The sequence below is a fragment of the Podarcis raffonei genome, chromosome 14 (genome assembly GCF_027172205.1).
Source record: "Podarcis raffonei isolate rPodRaf1 chromosome 14, rPodRaf1.pri, whole genome shotgun sequence".
NCBI lineage: Eukaryota > Metazoa > Chordata > Lepidosauria > Squamata > Lacertidae > Podarcis > Podarcis raffonei.
In genome coordinates this window covers 38,520,185-38,539,646 of record NC_070615.1, presented here as the reverse complement: position 1 = coordinate 38,539,646, position 19,462 = coordinate 38,520,185, and the positions used below count along the sequence as shown (strand labels likewise).

General features: G+C 42.3%; 1 protein-coding gene and 1 long non-coding RNA gene across 2 annotated transcripts; both read right to left on the bottom strand.

Moving 5' to 3' along the window:
• Positions 1 to 638: 638 nt before the first annotated feature.
• On the bottom strand, positions 639 to 1,982 carry LOC128401248 (uncharacterized). Its single transcript, XR_008327449.1, has 2 exons — positions 1,630 to 1,982; positions 639 to 1,587 (listed from the first exon to the last, which is right to left on the bottom strand). It is a non-coding gene; the product is annotated as an uncharacterized LOC128401248 (long non-coding RNA).
• An 8,311-nt stretch (positions 1,983 to 10,293) lies between these two features.
• On the bottom strand, positions 10,294 to 19,039 carry RSL1D1 (ribosomal L1 domain containing 1). The gene is made up of 9 exons (XM_053364019.1): positions 18,925 to 19,039; positions 16,218 to 16,360; positions 15,631 to 15,769; positions 14,934 to 15,082; positions 14,738 to 14,839; positions 13,375 to 13,468; positions 13,038 to 13,160; positions 12,360 to 12,584; positions 10,294 to 10,999 (listed from the first exon to the last, which is right to left on the bottom strand). The coding sequence occupies exons 1-9, from the start codon at positions 18,961 to 18,963 to the stop codon at positions 10,823 to 10,825; spliced, it is 1,191 nt and encodes a 396-aa protein (XP_053219994.1). The 5' UTR covers positions 18,964 to 19,039; the 3' UTR covers positions 10,294 to 10,822.
• Between the last annotated feature and the right edge of the window lie 423 nt (positions 19,040 to 19,462).

Sequence of the window (19,462 nt, the reverse complement as noted above, 5' to 3'; positions counted from 1 at the left end):
TGTACATCCAGGTTTTTTTTCCTTTAAATTTTTTTGGGGCCCCCAACTAAACTATAGCTTATATGATTAGCTTATAAGTAAATCCAGCACTGACATGGGGTTTGGACTAGATGACCCTGCCAACTCTGTGAGTTGCATTCTGGCCAGTTTCGGACATCATCATTGCGAATGATTGCAGTTTATTTTAGGGCTAGTGCTTTACACCGTGGTTGTGCATAAATAACCTCCTGCTTTGGAAAAAGAAGTGAGATAATCCTTATCTTACCAGGGAAGGACTTGCAGTATTAACATCTATGCATACTTACTCAGAAGTAAGAATCACCAAGAGTATGCCATAGTGAAGCCTCTCAATTTTTGTATAAAGCTGCAGCTATTCCTGGTTACTGTTCTTAAAAAATTTCATCTCTTGGAAAGCTGTTTATGTGGTCTGTACTATGCCAAGTGTATTTGAAAGCAACCTAATGAAGTTTAGTTTGTTAAAATCCATTTCAAAATCAGAATTAGTGTTCCATGAGGAAAACACCTCAGGGCTCAGGGTAAGAGCACTTTTTTCCATCGGCTGTTGCGGGGGTGGGGGAAGCATACTTTGTGCAGGTTAGCTGTGTTAATGCAACAAAAATAACAAAGAATCTAGTGGCTCTTTAAAAATAGATTTATTGCAGTAGTTAAGGGAACAAATGTGGAAACTGAGATTCTGTATACATTACTGTTTGCTTCAGCTCCAGTGTGCTCTCACTTTTTAGAGCTGAGTACACATGATATTATCCACAATCCAGATGTACCCTGTAGTTTCTTGAGAAATATTGCTGCTTGATGCATTTTCCCTCAGACCAGCTTCCATCCAATTTGAAAACATAAGCTATGGTTAAGCTATGATGTGTATATTTCAGACATCGGTTCCACTCACACAGATGACAGCACATGAGCAGATGACGGCTTTGTTGAATAGGAGTTGGGGTGGCAGCGCCAGGGTAATGGTGTGTACAGCAACATCAGACATGACTTGAAAGACAGTGAGGGTGCTAATTTGTACAAGCAAAAGCTTAGTCGCTTGAACTTCATCTTTAAAAGGCACAGGAAATCTGCCAGAGGAATTTTTTTACTGTGTTTACTCGAGTGTAAAGCACCATCGAATCAAATGCACACCTTAATTTTCGCAATGTAATTTGGCCAAAAAAAGGTGAGCATTAGATTCGAGTAAATACGATACATGGCATAAGACCTCTTTCCTCTCTACTATTTTTTCCTATCACCACTGCCAATAAAAATGTTCATAAAAGTAAGTGGACCCCTAATGCACTTTAGGAGGAGAAATATAAAAAGCTCTCCCCAGGCTTTTGGCACAAGCATTGTTTGGTTCCTCCTTAGAGGAGGACCGTTCTTCCTCCTGTAAAAAGCTCTGGTGGTTTATATCTGCTAGAGGTGCAAAATTTCTCATGAGGCAAAAAATTAAGGTAGTCATGTTGGCCCATTAGAAAAATTCTATGCACAACTGCACTACTTTTATTTGGGAACAACAGAAAGTGGTGAGCATGTTTCCTTTACGCAAAGGAGAAGACCACAATATTTATAGGAAAAAGCAAAATCCTTTAGCACAAATGTCTGTTAAACCAAAGATAGTGGGAAAACTATATTTGCAAGCAGGATATCACTTTAAGTATTTTTTAATAAATGGGGTTTATTTAAAAATTGCATTGATTGTAATAATATGAAGTCTATGGTAGCCTTTGAATAGCTTCTATAATTCACTGAATAAGTTAAAGAAAGTACATTATATTTGAAAAGGAATTATTATAAACAGAGATGAATAGTGCGGTGGATAAATACATAGTTAAAGCTATATGGAATTGGTGGGATGTCACTGGAACCAAAAGAAGACTGTGATAAAGTGTAACAGATATTGATATTTTTTGTTGTTTATTTTTTTATTATGGATAACTATGATTTTGTGTTTTGTTTTTTTAAAGTTCAATAAAGCAATTTAAAAAGATAAAAATAAAAAAGGATATCACTTTAGAAAGTATGGCTCTCAAGCGCTGAAGTCTGTAGGGCTTCCTGTTAGAAGTCCATCATATCTCAGGCCGTGCTTAATAATGGGTAGCCACACCATTCCTGTAACGAAGAACATGAGTCCAATGGAAAGACAAACAGGCCCCAGGGCAGATGGCACATCTACAGTGTGGACCAAGTGCAAGGCAGAAAGGCCAATCCCACTAAGAAATACAAGGAGTCCAATGGCAATAAATGTAAGAGGCTTATTGTAGTACACCCAGTTGCTTTGTTCCCCGATTATAACAGCCTCGTTCCTTGTTCCTGAAGGGAAGATTGAAGCATCAAGAAGAGATGGTAGCCCCTCCTGGGTGGGGATTGGCTTTATCACAGACATGCCACAAGATGTACTCCAAAGAGCAGAGGACCTAGAAAGTAGGACATGCTTCAGTCATTTAGTCTAACCAGTTAGAATATCAAAAAGACTATTCAGTAGAATGTAAGATCGTTATTCCCACTCTCTCCCCCTCCCTCTCTCCTTTTCCCTCCTCCAACCACATGGTGTCTAGGATAGGGGTCAGCAAACTTTTTCAGCAGGGGGCTGGTCCACTATCCCTCAGACCTTGGGGGGGGACTAATTCCTATGCCCCACAAATAACCCAGAGATGCATTTTAAATAAAAGGACACATTCTACTCATGTAAAAACACGCTGATTCCCAGACTGTCCACTGGCCAGATTTAGAAGGCGATTGGGCCGGATCCAGCCCCCGGGCCTTAGTTTGCCTACCCATGGTCTAGGACATCAGGGTCCCATACTGAAAGCAAATGAATTGTGAAAAACACTCTGTGAATTGAATATGCAGACACTATATGTACTTTTCTTTGTTTATTAGATTATTATTTTTTTGTACCACAAGAAAATACTTAATAAAGACTAATTTTTAAAAGATGACATTATTCTGAAGTTAGGTCCATCCATCTGAGCAGCAGATGCACAGAAGCTAGCCCCAGCCCTGAACTCGCAAGCCCTGCCATCTCTGCAAAAGGGAAGATTTCATGTTCATGGTTTCACATGCTTTCCTTTTGCAGACATCGGCATGGGGACCAGGATAAGTTTTCAGTTCAGAATTTATATCCCACAGTGGTGGCTGATGCAAGCAGGATGCTGCACCACCAACCTCAGTCTGCCCTTTAGCCAGCCCCCTCCTGTCTCACTTTCTTACAACCAGTTATGGGGTAGCTCTAACTGTCATTGGCTGTACCATCACATACTGTTGATCTCCCTGGATTAAGCGCCATGGCCACCAAACACCACATGGAATCCAACAAAACGTAGTTATGACAAGTGGGAGCTCAGAATGAGAAAAACTGGTAAATGAAACAAATATTAACAAAATGCTTTAAATGTCCACTGTGCATTCTCATCTAAAGGAAACCAAAACCCACTGCAGTAGCCCTGGAATATCTCACTCATGAAAATGGGGAGCCATAATTTATTGGCTCAAGTAACATTTCCATAAAATAGCATTCATTTAGTGTGCTAAGACAAGAAAGTGAGGAACCGGGACCAACCCATCCCCACCCCCTGATCACATTCAGTAATAAAGAGAACATAAATATTAGCCCTAATCACTAATTGGCAACAGGCACTTGAGATGTGTATTTGTAATAAACCATATTGAATTTGGAGTTTATGTTATTGAATCGTGAAGCAAGCATTCAAGTGGTTCCCCCCCTCCCTCTAAAGTTAATAAATGCCTGCTTTAATCTAATCAGTTAGATATATTGATCAGATTACAGAAAGAGTTTATTAATTCTAGTGAGAAAAACAGCAGTTGCATGCTTGCTTTAGAGATAAATGTTCTGTGCACATGGAGAAACTAGAACACATCATAATGCTATCTAATACCTAGGGACAGGTGTGTAAATACACAAGTGGCAACACTGCAGAGCACTCAGGACCTCAGCGTCTGTGCTGTTTTTGCCAAACCTTCCACAATTTCTTCCAACTGCTAATAATGGGTGCGGTGCTAAAGTCAGAAAATATAGAGGGGTGTGTGTGTCATCTTAAAGAGTTGTTTTTAATGGTTCATGCAAGGAAGAAAATAAGATCTATAGCAAAACAAACACCATAGGCCAGTTCCCTGCTATTAGCTGAGATAAGAGTTCTTCCATTAGTAAGGACAAAGTTCACGATAGGAAACTCTACAATAGCTTATCTTGATAGCCTGGCAATGTGAAACTAAAACCTGGCAGTATTGCCTGTAGTTCGCATTATACAATTCAGAAAGCTGAAGCAACAAATTATTTAAAAAAGAGTGCATAAGAGCATATTAATGTTCTGAACCTTTAAATAAACAATAGATCAAACCAAGGGTCCATCATTTTAAATTAGGGCACAAAGTCTCTGTGGATCAGTGTTAGAAAAGCTGTTGTTGGAATTTAGGTCCCATAATGATCCCACTGCCTGAGGCTTGATGGGAGTTGGTGACCAACAAGATTTGGGGGGCTATTCCCAGACTTGCAACAGGAGGGCAGCATTTTGCCTTATAGTATAATCCAAGGATATGAAACCTATACTACTACAGCTGTTGTTGGACTACAGATCCCATCGTCTTTGACCATTGGCTCTTCTGGCTGGGGAGTCCACAGCTGGAGAGTCACTGTTTCCCCATCCCCAGTAATTCTATACATGTTTATGTGGAAGCACGTGCCATTGTTTTCTCTTCCGTATAACCATGTGCATAGGCGGTGGCAGCCTAAATTTGTTTTAAAAACTGAACTCTTCACCGTTTGCAAAACACTTCTTCAGGCAAGATTATCCAAGGAAAACATTTGAGGTACTATTTCAATAAAATAATGTAAACAGGCAGAAAAGCTGGCAGAGAGATGCAACCGTTTATTTGGGGCTGGAAGAAATAACGACTGACAGCCTAATCCTGTGTACTCAGTGCAAAAGGTATCATCAGCTGCAGCACCAACTCATCACTGTTGTGCCTGGACTTTCTGCACAATGAAAAGGGCCTAGCTCAGTGGTAGAGCATCTGCTTTGCATGCAAAAGGTGCCAGGTTCAATCCCCAAAATCTCCACGTAAGGCTGGGGAAAGACTCCCTTTCTAAATACCCTGGAGAACTGCTGCCAGTCAGTGTAGACAATACCAGGTGAACCAATTGTCTGACTTGGTAAAAGGCAGCTTCCTTTGTTCTTTAGAAAAGACTCTGCGTTCTAATGTCAATCCAGGCTGCTTTGCATGGGAACCTTTTATGTGAGTTCTTTGCATATGCATCTCCATGGCAAAACTTTCACACTTTTGTTTTAAAAGTGTAGCTTAGTTTCTTAATTGTGCTAACCGTAACCTTGCTGCTTTCTGCTGCCAGTTGTATGGATGTTTACAGGTAAGTCCTATTGAAATCAGTGGGACTTGCCTCCAAGTAAACCGCTGAGGTTAGGCTACTTGCCATTTTGAGCAATTGCTTCAAGGTCTGCAGGCAGGTTTTTAAATGAAACAAAAATGAAAACATTTATTCCTTTAGGGTGCCTTGATAAAGAAAAGTTTATCAGTACACACTACAAGGTGGTTTTCATAGCCATTTTATGTAATGCTTCTAGAATTATTTTTAAATTTCAGTTTTGTTAAAAGTTGTGGTTAAATCTACATTGCAGGAAATTTAAAAATACACTGGTCACATACACACCATACATTTAAGGCACATTTATATTACAAATCATTGCTCCCACCACAAAGAATCTTGGAAACTGTTGCCTCTCCCTCAGAGCTACAATTCCCAGCACCCTTAGAGAACTAAAGTTCCCGGAATTTGTTACAGGGAACTATGTGCCTTAAAAGTGCTTTAAATATATGGTGTGGATGTGACCACTTTGACTAAGAGCAAAAATCCAGAGGCAGATTTTTACATTTTAAAACCTAAGCAGACATCACAAAAAATTAATTGAAAGCAAGATTGTTCACAAAATGCCTTTAACCATGCAACCCTAAGAATACTTACTCAGAAGAAAATCCCAGAGTTTAATGGGATTTACTCTCCAGAAGCGTGTTTAGGATTGCAGCCCAAGATAAAGAGCACCTAAGGGTATGGCTGCTAAAACATGCCGACTATAATTTCTTCAGAGACATTCTTCCATAAAAAAAGTTGCACTGAAAATTCAGTTTATGTCCACTTGCAGCCCCTCTCATAAATGAAGTCTGATGGCGTCTGCAGGGGGTGAAAGCAACCCAGTCTTTGCTTTTAGCACAGATGTATTTGACATGGGTGAGTTTTGCTATTCTTGTGGAACTCACAGGATTGGACGATTAAACAAAACAGATTCTGCACACAGCACATTTCTGTAATCTGAGATGCAACAGATTATAGTAGAGAAGAATTGGGACAATATGGAGTATCATTCCTTTGAAACATGTTAGAGTCAAAAAGAAGTACGCATTTGAGGACACCCCCAAATCTAGCTCATTGCAAGAGGCCCACTCCTTACTATTGCAGAAGGTTACATGCTCCAGTTCAGTCATTTACAGCCTGCTGATTTATAATGCCAAGAGGGTGATAGTTATTTTATTAGTTTATTGATTGCCTTCCCCACACAAATCTCAAAGTGATGTACAATAAAAGAACTTAAAAAACCCAGTTAAAAGCAACACAGAAAACAGCAGATATATTTGAAAACAAAACCAAAACACAACCACCCAAAATAAGACACCCATGGCAGAAATCCATTGATCTGGCTGGGAAGATCAAAAATGTTCTTCTGTTGTTTCCAGAAAGTGCTGACAGTGAACTTCTCCTGTATCTTGACAGGAACGCTGTTTAACAGAATAGGGGCAGCCACGATGAAAGCCCTGCACTAAGCAAAGGGAGATTTAGGGGAGCGTGACCAGTTCACCCACAGGGTGCCACAGGGGGAGCTACAACAAGGACTTAGAACAGAAGGTGAGGTAGCGGAACCCAATTTTGGTGTTGCACAGGGCACTGCTGAAATTCGAAAGCCCAGAGTCCACCACTTCTCCAAGTTACTGTGAAGTGGGCTTCTAAGATCTTTGGACTTGGATAAACTCTCCTGCAGAACACAGGGGGATACATAAGGGATAAAAGGGTTTCTCAACCTGGTTCTCCTCATATGTTAGCACCAGCACCTTGAACTTTGCCTGGTAGCAGAAAGGCAGCCAGTGCAATCTCACAACCAAGGTGCTGTACACTGGCTGCACTTTGCCTTCATAGCCATCCTTGGTTAAAGATATACTAGGAAGCAAACAAACATGGTTGCTGTAGATTGTCAGCCATTTCAAATAAACCCGGAGATCGCAAATGTGAAACATATGAACGGCATGTTGCCTTAATGTTCATGTGCCACGTTTTCTTGGGGCTGATTTACAGAGGGTTAATTAAGCACCTGGCAACAAAACCAAGAGTCCTGTGGAATTTTAAAAGCACGTTATGGCGTAAGCTTCATGGATTAGAGCCCACTTGGTCAGATGCATTGAGCATCAACCTCACTTGTCAGATATATCCGGACATGGGTGGAAGTAATGTAAAGGTGAAGCTAAATAGCAAGGGAATGAATAAACCAGTCTGTGGCTGTGTATGCGCCATATTTTTAAAGCACATGGCTTCTCCCAAAGAATCATGGGAATTGTAGTTTAATCCTCACAAAGCAGTTCCCAGCATCCTTAACAAACAAGTTCCCAAGATTCTTGGGAAATTCTGCTTCATATATATGGTGTGTGCACACAGCCTCTGACAACAACTTAAACGTATCCTCATAACAGCAGTAAATGGTGACAGCACAACCACCTTCACTTTGCTAAACAAAGTAACACTACTTGTGCCACAGGAAATTATTGGGTAATATCCACTGGCTAGTGCTATTCATGTTCATTAGTTTCAATGGATCTACTCTGAGTAGGACTAGCATTGGATAGAACCCATTTTTTTTCTATTCCAACCCTAATGAACAGAATCAAACTTACCAAAAAAGGCGGAAGCAAGTCTTAAAAGTTAGTAAGTTGCTTCTTACAATAACTCCGTTGGATTCTATTTTAAGAGATTCTAATAGATGATAAATGTTTTGCACTTAAGACTAGACACGAGTTTAATTTACTTGCCATATGCCTTGAAAAATTAGTAATTGAAAATAGCTTGAAGAGATGGAAGCCAAATTAGCCAACATACACAGATGCACACAGACAACGGAGTAAGAAAGTTTACTAAAAATGTTATGATGTAGAAATTGCAAGATTGTACTTGATGACTCTGAAATAGAGTGTTTACATCTGACCTTGACTTTGTAAAGTGCATTGGATCTGGCAACACACAGTACAGCTATTAAGCACTAATCTGAGTGTTTTTGCAAAAAACCTTGCTAAATACTTCTCAAGATAAAGAGATAATGTGTGCAATTTCAAACAATTTTTAGAAGGTTATCTTTGATCTATATGTACAATACAAAACCATTTGCTCAGCTTCAAAACCTTTTGATAGAGATGTAAATGCTTTATTGCATAAATATTAGGACTACTGACGTAAAACTCAGAATTTCTATAAACAGCATTTGACATAGTCCATATTAACTGACCTCCCTAACTAAAAGCCACTAATAGCACAATTTCAAGTCCAGGCGCAACTAAGCATTTAGATTTACAAGATTTTTGTTATAGTGAAGCCAGTACTTTACCCTTAAATAAAATCACCAGCCTATAAAATGCATAAGGCTGAGAGAGATTGTCCTAACTTCACTCTGTGAGGTTCAGGACTGAGGGGATCTGAGCATCCTCAGTCTTAGTCTCACACTCTAGCCACCATTGGCTCTCTAATCCGGGGCTTTCAGTACCTGCACTTACAAAATTGGAGATGTGGGAATTGCAATCTTGGGGGGGAAAACCCAAAAAAATTCCCTCTTGCAGAGGAGCAAACGCCTCTTTTGTTATTCTTGCTGCAACATATGCCTGTATCATTTGAAAACAAAGGAAATGTGCTATTCTTAAGTATTTGGTTTTATTCATTTGCAAATTTAATCAAAATCTATTAGACCAACTTTGCTTTCTTTAATCACGTGGCAGCCCCAATTTCACTGGATGCAAACTCTCACTATACATGTTGGGTGGATAGGAACCTCATCCCCGGGGGCCACATGCAGCCCTTCAAGCCTCTGCAGGGCCATCTGGATTCTCCCCAGGCCACTCCCCTCACTGGCCCTGCTTCAACCCCCCCTTGCTTTTATGCCTGGCTGCAATGTGTGAACTATTCATACCTCCTGTTTGCCTTAATGAAGGACAGAGTGGGGTGTGTGAGTGTATAGAAAATAGCCTCCTGCAGAAAAGCAAACTTTGTATTTGTTGCTCAGTTCAGATTTGCCCATGGCTGGCATGTGGCTCCCAGAAAATTGCCCAGAAGGGAATGTGGAAAAATCTTCTCCAGCCCTGATGCACATATTCCATCTCACTAAAGCAGGGCTGTGACACCTTTTGGAGCCCAAGACTGAATTTCCTCAGACTGTTGTTGAACTACAGCTCCCATATAGCAGGCCCACCGATCAAGCTTGTTGGGTCTACCATGCTTGCGGGGCTTTTCTTTCAGATCCACAAGTCCTGCAACTCACAAGCTGATCTCTGAAGACCAGTCTGGCCACCAGTCTAGATGTTAAACCAAGTACACAGGGGTCAGAAGAAAGTAAAAAAGTACAAAAATCAACATCTCCATATTGAAACAGAGTTTAAATGTAGAATCATTTTTGTACTTTTTTTTCTTCTGTTCCACCCCTACCTGCACCCTGTCCAAAACAAAGAAACAAAATATCAGACCCTACTCTTTGTAACATCCAGACTGATGGAGAATACCGGAGAACTGGAAAGCTTTTTGCTATTTTGGTTGGTCCTGATCAAAGTCATACCCAACTGTGGATTTTGAAAATAGCATGCATTCTAGAAGATGCAATTACTAATAGCAATCTGGAATTGATATTGGGGTTACTAGCAGTTTGCTAAATTAAGTATAATTTTCAACTAGGGTTAGAAGACAACAACTCAATTCTGTTGATGTCATGGGCTTAATGAACTTTTAAAAAATAAAATAAAATAAATATTCTCACCAGGTGAGAAGTATCTGAATAAATAATATATTTGGAGTATTAGGAGGTGTTTTGTAAAAATAAAAAATCCTTGTTACCCAAGAGACTAAGGTTAGGAAATAGGTCCATTATTTAACTTTTATGCTATAATTGTAAGTCATATTAAATTGTATAATTTAAAATAGATAATGAAGTACAGGCAAAAAAAGATGCAATGCACTTGTCATAAAAGGAAAGTCTGACTTTATATAGATCTGAATAACACAGGTCTGTATTAGCAGTTAGAAACAAGATTACAGATTGCTAAGAAAAATGCTGGCTCTCTATAGCCACCCTATTCTCAAGGTGACTTTTCTGCTGAACTCCATTGACGTTTACAAGTTGTACTCAACAAAGTCATCCTATTGGTGCAAGGACATCCAGTTGGGACACAGAACATCTCCCCTCTCTCCTTGCGCTCTCCACATCTGCTCCAGAGGGTTTGGAAGGAGGTGGGGTGGGGCACACGGGAGGACAGAAGAGTGAGCGGACAAGTCCTTGTGCTAACAGGACAACTTTGGTGGCTACAACCCTATGTTGAGGAAAGCAACTTGACAATGTGCTGCAACGCTGGTCATGTTGACTGTGGCACCTTCATTTCCCCAAGTTTAAGGAGCTTTCCTGGCAGACGTGACCAATTTCCCTGGTTTAGGGGTCACAGAAGACTTTGCTTCTGTCTTCTTTGGGGTCTTTGTCTGCTCCTCCTCCAAGACGTTTTAGCTTCGGGTCTTGGGTTTCTTGTCTCGTCCGAGCAATTTCGACCCAACTCCAGGTGTTTTCAGTTGTGTTCCTGGAGACGGGGATGTCTTCCTCTTGCCAAGCAGAGTTAGAGTTGCTGCAGCTTTTTTGCCTGCTTTGATTTCTTTTCCTGTGGCAGGACTAGGCTCCAGCACCTATATTGAAGAGGGAAAGCAAGAGAATAAAGGCACCCATCAGGAGTCAACAGGCTTTTTCCTTTTAAAAATTGATGAGGGGAGCAATGATGAGCAGAATTCGGAACACATGGTAGTTTGATCGATGAACTCACCTGTGTTTGTTCACCATGATATGTGTTGAAAATAGAAAGATTTTATTTTTCTCCCCACTCACTACCAAATGTCACTGAGAATAAAAGCTAGTGTTGGCTCTTACTTTTAAAGGCCTAAACGGCCTTGGCACTGTATACCTGAAGCAGCATCTCCACCCCCGTTGTTCAGCCCAAACCCTGAGATCCAAGTCTGAGGGCCTTCTGGCAGCTCCCTCACTGTGAGAAGTGAGGTTACAGGGAACCACGCAGAGGGGCTACTTGGTAGCGGCGCCCGCTGTCTGGAATGCCCTCTCATCAGATATCAAGGAGATACAACCTTTAGAAGACATCTGAAGGCAGCCCTATATCAGGAGGTTTTTAGTGTTTAATGTCTTATTATGTTTTTGCATATGCTAGAAGCCACCCAGAGTGGCTGGGGCAACCAGTCAGAAGAGTGAAGTACAAATAAAGTAACAATTATTATTATTCCTATCTGGCACAAACTGCACCTGAACATCATTACTGGATTTTCTTCAAATCTCAAGCAAAAGATCCCCTGCCAGTTTGTCGCTTTCCCTTTCGACATTTTCTGTCCTTTGCAGATACAATGATCCCTTTCACGAAGCAGTGTAAATGCTTTTTCGTCTAGTGCACTCTTATTAAAATGTATTTGCCTATTTTCTTAAGTAAGTTATGTATTATATTTCATTTATTTTACAAGATTTATAACCCACCCTCCGCTGTAAGATCCCGGGGTGGGTTACAGAAGTTGTATCTAGAAATGGATAAAACGATCAAAATGGTAAAAACAAGTAAAATGGTTCCTGATGAAACGAAACAGTGAATCAACAAAAGACGTGGAGTCCCCTTGACAAAAACCATATTAACTCCTTCAAAGGAAAGGGTAAAGAGTTGTCTCTTCCGCATACGGGAGAAAACCGTAGAGTGAAGATAACCAAATTCACCTTTGTGGGGATGGAGTTCCACAATTTAGAGGCTGCCATGAAGGCCCTTTCCCGGCCTACTGTTCCCCCTGCTTCCGAGGGTGGCAAAATGATCACACAGATACCCGCACATTCCATTCCATGAAAGTACAACCCGTGTCCCTGTGCATACAAATAATTCACACAAACACCCACAGCTTGTGTTCAGCATACCGTGTGGACAGCCCTGCAAGGTATCTGGAACAGAATCTTCAGTCAAGTTGAAGCTCCAATTTCAACTCAGCCAGAACAAGATTGGTTTACCTTCTCATTTTTCACACCGGGAGATGCTTCAATTGGAACCAGCTGTGGAATGTCTCCATCCTCATCTTCTTCCGCTTTGACAACGGCAGAGACTGCTGCTGCTGCCTTCTTTTCCCCAGCAATGGCAGGAACCGGGCTGATTTCTCCTGTTGCCCCGGCTTTAGCCAAGTTCTTCTTTCCAGCTGTCTTTTTCCCTTTCTTTTTCTTCTTCTTTGCTTGGTTTTCCTGGAAGGTATTTATTAATTTCCTTAGCACCTTCATCAAAAGACCACACCAATACAGACAAATGGGTACACACCATGTACCAATGCACATTTCCCAGAACGTTTTTGGATCTTCCCCCTAGTTCCACATAACAGCCAACCCGGCACCCTCCAAATAGTAGAACTACAATTCCCAAATGTGCCTACTCAACTGCTTTGATCTGTGGAACCCAATATTCATTCTGCAGTCATAAGAAATCCGTATTCCAGCGGGGCAACACCTACATTTTGTAACTCCCCGTCTATTGACCTTCACCGCTCTCTTTCCTGTGCCTACTTAAAACATTTTTGTTTAAGCAGGCCTCTTCAGACATACAGAAGTTACAAAATACTAAATAGCTGTAGTTATATAACCAGCCAGGAGGACCACCCTTGCTGAAAGCGCCCACAATGTATGGATGAGTCAGTTTCCTACCTGTTCAACTTCGGCATCTGACTGTTTCTGAGGAGCGCCTCTTATGGGATTACTACAGGTAAAGATCGGAAGAGCAACAGATTTGCTCATCTTGAGATGAAGGATCTTAACACTTTTCCAGATCTGCAGCAATTGTTGTTTTTATTTAAAAGAAAGAAAGAAAAGGAGGTTAATGAAAGAGGGCAGGCACAAAGCAAACCGCTTTAATAAAAAGATGGACGGCCCAATTCCATGCATATTTACTTGGAAATAAGCTCCACCAAGATTAATGGGATTTACTCCTGGATGAGTGTGCAGAGGAGATACCTTAACCCCTCACCTGACTGAGCATCATTACCTGGGGGGCTTTCGTGGCTAACACTTTCACGGCAGCAACAACGTTTTCACAGATCTCCGAGGCCTCCATGCCACTGTGACCAACACGTATAGAACTGAAAAGAGAGAGCAACATCTGGAGTCAATACCCTGCTGAATGGCAGTCCTTCAACTGTCTGTTCTTTCCCTCTAAAACAGGGTGGTGCAGACTTTGGGGGAATGGTCTGGCGGGCCAAATGCGGAGGCCAGGTGGGGAAGGTTCAGCCTGTGGGCTGGAGCTCCCCACCACCTGCCCTGGAGGATCAGACTGAAGGCCCATCTAGTCTAGTCTTCCGTGTCTTACAGTGGCCTCTGGGAAACTGAGAAGCAGGGCACAAACACAACAGCCCTCTCCTGTCCGTATTTCCCAGCATTCCTCAGAGGAATGCTGCCCTTGAACCTAGAGGCTCCACCTTGGTGCTTCTGGATTGCTCTCTGCCACAGTCTCTTCCTGCTCACTAAACCCTGTTGCCTATTCAGCTTCTGACACCTCCTCCTCCTCCCAGTCTGCTCCCTCTGACCACTGATCATCATCCCACCACCAGTTCCCTGGCTCTGAGCCTTCTTTCCCTGGGGATTCTCCAGCTTGCTGTCTCCCACCTCTCCTCTGCATCCAAGCCAGTTCATGACATCTTCCTTAAAATAAATACCAGGGGGAAGAACTACAAAGCACATAATGATAATGATAACACAGTCAACTTGCAACTCACTGGGAGATTGTAAAGCCGAAATCGCATATAGCCAAGAGATTCCCGGAACTGCCTCCCACCCACGACCACCCCTACCTTTCTGAAGTCGGTGCGCTGAGCGGGCTTCACTTACTGGCAACTGGGAGTCTCAGAGCCCAGTAAGAAAACCTGAAAGCTCTTTCCACACTGAAAGAACCGTTAAGCTGTCTACCTTGTGTGTGTTTAATCTGTGCAATTTCAGACGGCCAACTGCCAAGCCCGTAAGGCTGCGATTGTGCAAGTTAAATGTGCACAAGTTGAGAGTCAACTGTGGTTACCAATAATAAAATAATTTATATACCACCTTTAAGTTAAAGAAGAAATACCATGACTAGCCTGAGACAAGTCTCCTTTATTAGCTTGGGTGGTACTCAACTAAATTTTACGCAGAGAAGACCCACTGAAATTAACAAACAGGACTGAGTCAGGCCCATTGATTTCAAAGAGTGAATGTTGAGTAAAAATTGGCTGAATATTCCCCTTTGTCTTTTGGAATTTCTTTGGGTTAGCATCATGTTGTAAAATGTCTCAAATGCCTGAGAAGCAACACATAAACGCAGCCACTAAATAAATTCATAGCCTGGTTGATGAAAGTTAAGTATCAAAATTACTACTTACTAGCAACAGCCCTTGTTCGTGACTGGAAGAATAGTGCCTTGGAGATGCTGGTTTATTTCCTTAGAGAGGTTCTTCGCTTTTAGATTCACAGATACAGGAGCCCTTATATGATAGAAAAATGCAAGAGTTCAGGAAGAGTTCAGCATCCTTAGTAGAATTTGGTAGAAATGAAACATGGACAAGTGAGGGTGCTTACTTTTTACTCCTATAGAAGTGTTTCCCTATGTGCGATGGCAGAAGCCGTCGAATCCGGTCATCAGCCAAAAAGAGAGAAAATCGACTCAGGAGGCGACGCTTTGCTTCATAAGGTTTATATTCTTTTTTCAGTGTTTTGTAGGAGATGACCTTCAGATACAGGAGTGAGGTTGGTTAGATTACACTACAGCATTTAATTAAAAGATAAAATAATGATGATTACAGTTTATTTATATAGCACTTTAGGCTCCAAGCGAAAAACAGAATATTGAAACAATAAAATAGAATTTGAAGGAACATAAAATGACATAGATCACAATGATTCCAATGTATTTTATATGCCGCTTTAGACCTAAAGCAGTGAAGAGCATTTTCAAAATGAAATGTACAATAAAGCATAACGTGACATGGATGCAAACCAATATGAGGCAGATTACTGCATGGTATATAAATACTTTAAATCAGTTGTGGGGAACCTTTGGCCTGTCAGATGTGACAGGAGAACAACTCTAGTAACCATGCCTGCTAGGACTGATGGGAGTTCTAGCTCAGCAACATCTGCAGGGCCAAAGGTTCCCCACACCTGATTTAGGGTACTTATATATCACTTAAATCACTGACATTTCTAAGATGAGGCCTTAGGCTGCATTTGTATGTCAGGCTAAACCAATTGATGAAGCTCAGAGTTCTCTCTGTACCTCGCTGATCCTTGTGATCCCATGCTGGGACAAGAGTTTCCTGTACAAGTTCTCAGTCTGCTCAGCTGTTAAGCCTGGCTCATCTTTTGTGAAGAGGCAAACATCTGATGTGGCCGGCAAAATATCATGAGGCAGTGTTCTAGAATGAAGAGAACAAGATTTTAAGAATGCACAGTAGTTTCTAGATGGAGTCCAATCTCAAAAAAGGAAAATAGATTATTTAATCAGTTAACACAGATAAGCTGTGAAGGCATGTTACCGTTCTGATTTTTTTTTTTTACATGATTCTAATTATGTTTTTATTTTATTTTCTCAATTATATTGAAAAGGTAGGTAAGGCTGAGAGGCAGTGGCTGGCCCAAGATCACAAAGTGACCTTCATAGCTGAGTGGGGACTTGAACCCTGGCCTCCCAGATCAAAGCTTGCTTGAATGTGGGTAGTGTCATTTTGGCTACATAAGTGATGTCACTCACAGCCTGGCCATTGGAAACAGAGGGAATGACTGACAATAGTCATGAATACAACTGAAGCAAAAGGCATCATGGTCAAAGACATTACAGCAGAGCAGCAAAACCCAGAGCCTTACATTTTGATGACTTGTTCACGTGGAGGGATTTTCCAAACGGTGACCATCAGAAATACATGCTGGTCCTCATTCAACAGAAGCTTCTCTGCCTTTTTTTGCTTACTGGCGCTGAATGCAAGGAGGGCCTGGGCTGCTTTTTTAATCTGAAAGAGCAAATCCACAAGAAAGTATCATTAAAAAAATAAATAAATCTCAAAGCAGGTAATAACCTCAGCTGAAACCTCAAATGAAGCATTACAGATGTTATAGAAAATGTGGGGTTGGCTATTGCTGCCCAATTCCCCAAGGCACTGAGTCTCCTAAGTCCATGATTGGTCAGAGATGAATGGATGGAGGCAAGGATCCAGTAGAAAGCAAGGCAGATCTTTTTTTCCTGGTTGCAACAGAGTCCCCCCCCCCTTGCAAGAAGGTGAGAAAGACCCAAAACAAGAGTCCGTAAGCCCCTATAAAGACTTTTGAAATTGCCCACCCCTTAGCCCAAAACCACCCCAAAAAACATCATAGAGACATCACAGAAGGAGGTGGTCTCCAGCAGTACTGTGAGTGCAACTTCTCTCCTGTCTATCAAGGTACCTGATGAAGCCTTTCTGACTGCATTTGTCTGGGTAGCCCAGCCATTACTTTCAGGCTGCAAATACTTCTTTCCTGACTCTTTTTAAAAAAAATTACGCCTGTTGATAATTTGTTCACCTTCCAAGATATTTGCCAGACTGGGTTTGCAGGGAGGATTTGCAAGTGAAAAGAAAGATTGGAAAGTTTTCCCCATCCTCCTCCTGCAGAAAAATATTTGAGGTACTTCAGAATTGCTCTCCTGTACTATTTTAGACACATGGTTTATATACTTATGTATGTGTGTTTCTCCTGCCAACCTAGCAGTTCGAAAGCACATCAAAGTGCAAGTAGATAAATAGGTACCGCTCCGGCGGGAAGGTAAACGGCATTTCCGTGCGCTGCTCTAGTTCACCAGAAGCGGCTTAGTCATGCTGGCCACATGACCCGGAAGCTGTACGCCGGTTCCCTCGGCCAATAAAGTGAGATGAGCACTGCAACCCCAGAGTCGTCTGTGACTGGACCTAATAGTCAGGGGTCCCTTTACCCCTTATGTGTGTTTACTGTATGCAATTATGAACACTGTTCTATATCTGAGACCTTTGAATTCTTATAACACAGATGAACTCCACAAAACAGCATGATTAGCAACTAAACAAAATTTCTAATACAGAAACTACACCCACACTCCCCTTCCTGATACAGCAACCTCTCCAAAATGCATCCTTAGCAATAAAGTACTCCACATCCAAGCACCACTCTAGGCATTCCAACCAACCATACAGATAACTAATCCCCAGCCAACCCATTATTAAAGAGCAAGTGTTTTGTCTACAAAAATACATAGTGGCATTAAGCATAATTTACAATGAGCTCAATCCTTCACCTCCATCTAGTGTAGAGATGGGAAACCTGCGGCCCTCCAGATGTTGATACACTCCAACTCCCATCATCTGTGCTGCCTGGGGCTGACGGAAGTTGGAGTCCAGCAAGAGCAAGATCTGGAGGGCCCTCAGGTTTCCAACCTCTAATCTGGGCCAACGCATTGGCATCCAAGCAGCAAACCGCTTCACACCTTCCTCCATGTCATGCATAGTCTTATAACCTTCTATTATGCCGCCTCTTACTCACCTTTTCTCTAACCTAAAAAGGCCCCAGAGCTGCAACCTGTCCTCATAAGGGTTTTGATCTATCCCTCTATATTTTTGGTTGCAGGGGCTGTCCTTTGCAAACAGTTCCAAGTTCCAATGTGTTTAAAAGTTACTTAGCAGTCGGGTTTCTCTCCTATGGGGTTCGAAGTCACAACCGGCTGTTCTCTCTCCTCTCCTCTTCCCCCCTTAACCCCCCCCCCAAATTTAGGGCTAGGCTGAGAGGGCCTGGCCCTGCTGAACTTCACCAGGGCCAGATTTCGGTTTAATAAGGCCCTAAGCTACTGAAAGAAATGGGGCCTTTTATATGTTGCCATGCAACCAGTCCATGCAAAATGTAGGTACCCTGTACAGTGGTACCTCGGGTTACATACACTTCAGGTTACATACACAGACTCCGCTAACCCAGAAATAGAACTTTGCTTCAGGATGAGAACAGAAATCGTGCTCTGGCGGCACGGCGGCCCCATTAGCTAAAGCAGTGCTTCAGGTTAAGAACAGTTTCAGGTTAAGAACGGACCTCCGGAACGAATTAAGTACTTAACCCGAGGTACCACTGTATGCAGAAATGAGCAAACCAGTGATATTTTAGAGAACAGGCTAGAAGGGGTCCATTACTTACATCACAGGCGCCTACACAACACAAAACACTGTTTCTGCATGTGGCTTTTATTTTATTAGTTTTTTATCTTATATTTTGGAAATGTACATCCACCCCCCCTTAATTCTTTTGGGAGCCCCCAAGAGAGTGGGGCCCTAAGCTATAGCTTGTTTAACTTATACATAAAGCCGGCACGGTCAGATCTTGATGCCAGCTCCCCTCAGTCCTACTCCAGCACCCGTTGATCGCCACCCCGCCAGACTCCGAATCGCAGAACCGAGAGGCGCCCGTTGGTGCCGCAGAAAGCCCAGCGGCTGCCTCCGCTCCAGCGGGGACCACGCCGGAGAGAAGTCCCCAAGTGCTGCATTCCTTCCCCCTCCCCGCCAAAGCGGCGGCCGCCTCTTCTTACCTGCCCTTGATCCACAGGAAACTCCGTAGCTGGATCCATGCTGCCGCTTCTCCTCGTGCGCCAACACACCTCGGCGAGCGGCAATGACGTCACCCGCAGCCGACGCGTAAAAAAGGCGAGAGAAGGGAGGAGTTTCCGCGGAGGCTGAGAGTGAACCAGCTAGACTTCCGGTCTTGTCTCCATAGGAGCCGAGGGGGAGACGCTTCCTCTCTATGGTGAAACTGGAACGCTAGAGCGGCAACGCTCGAATCTTGTTTCGTTCGGGAGCCATTTTTGGACTCTCTCGGGGCGCAGATGCAGAGGGGAGAAAACCCGAAATTTCAATGCAGCTGTTGCTGTGCTGTTAATAGCCTCCCACCCGCTCTAAATAAAAAATAGAAAAGTCAGGAGCTGCAGCCCTGATGTCTTACCACATGTTATTATTATTACAGTACTATGATCATTGTTATTCCGCCTTTTCTCTAGCAGGGACTCAAGGCGTCTTACAGATAAAATAGAAACAGCTAAAAGCATTGGGGAAATGCGCTTTGAATTTTTC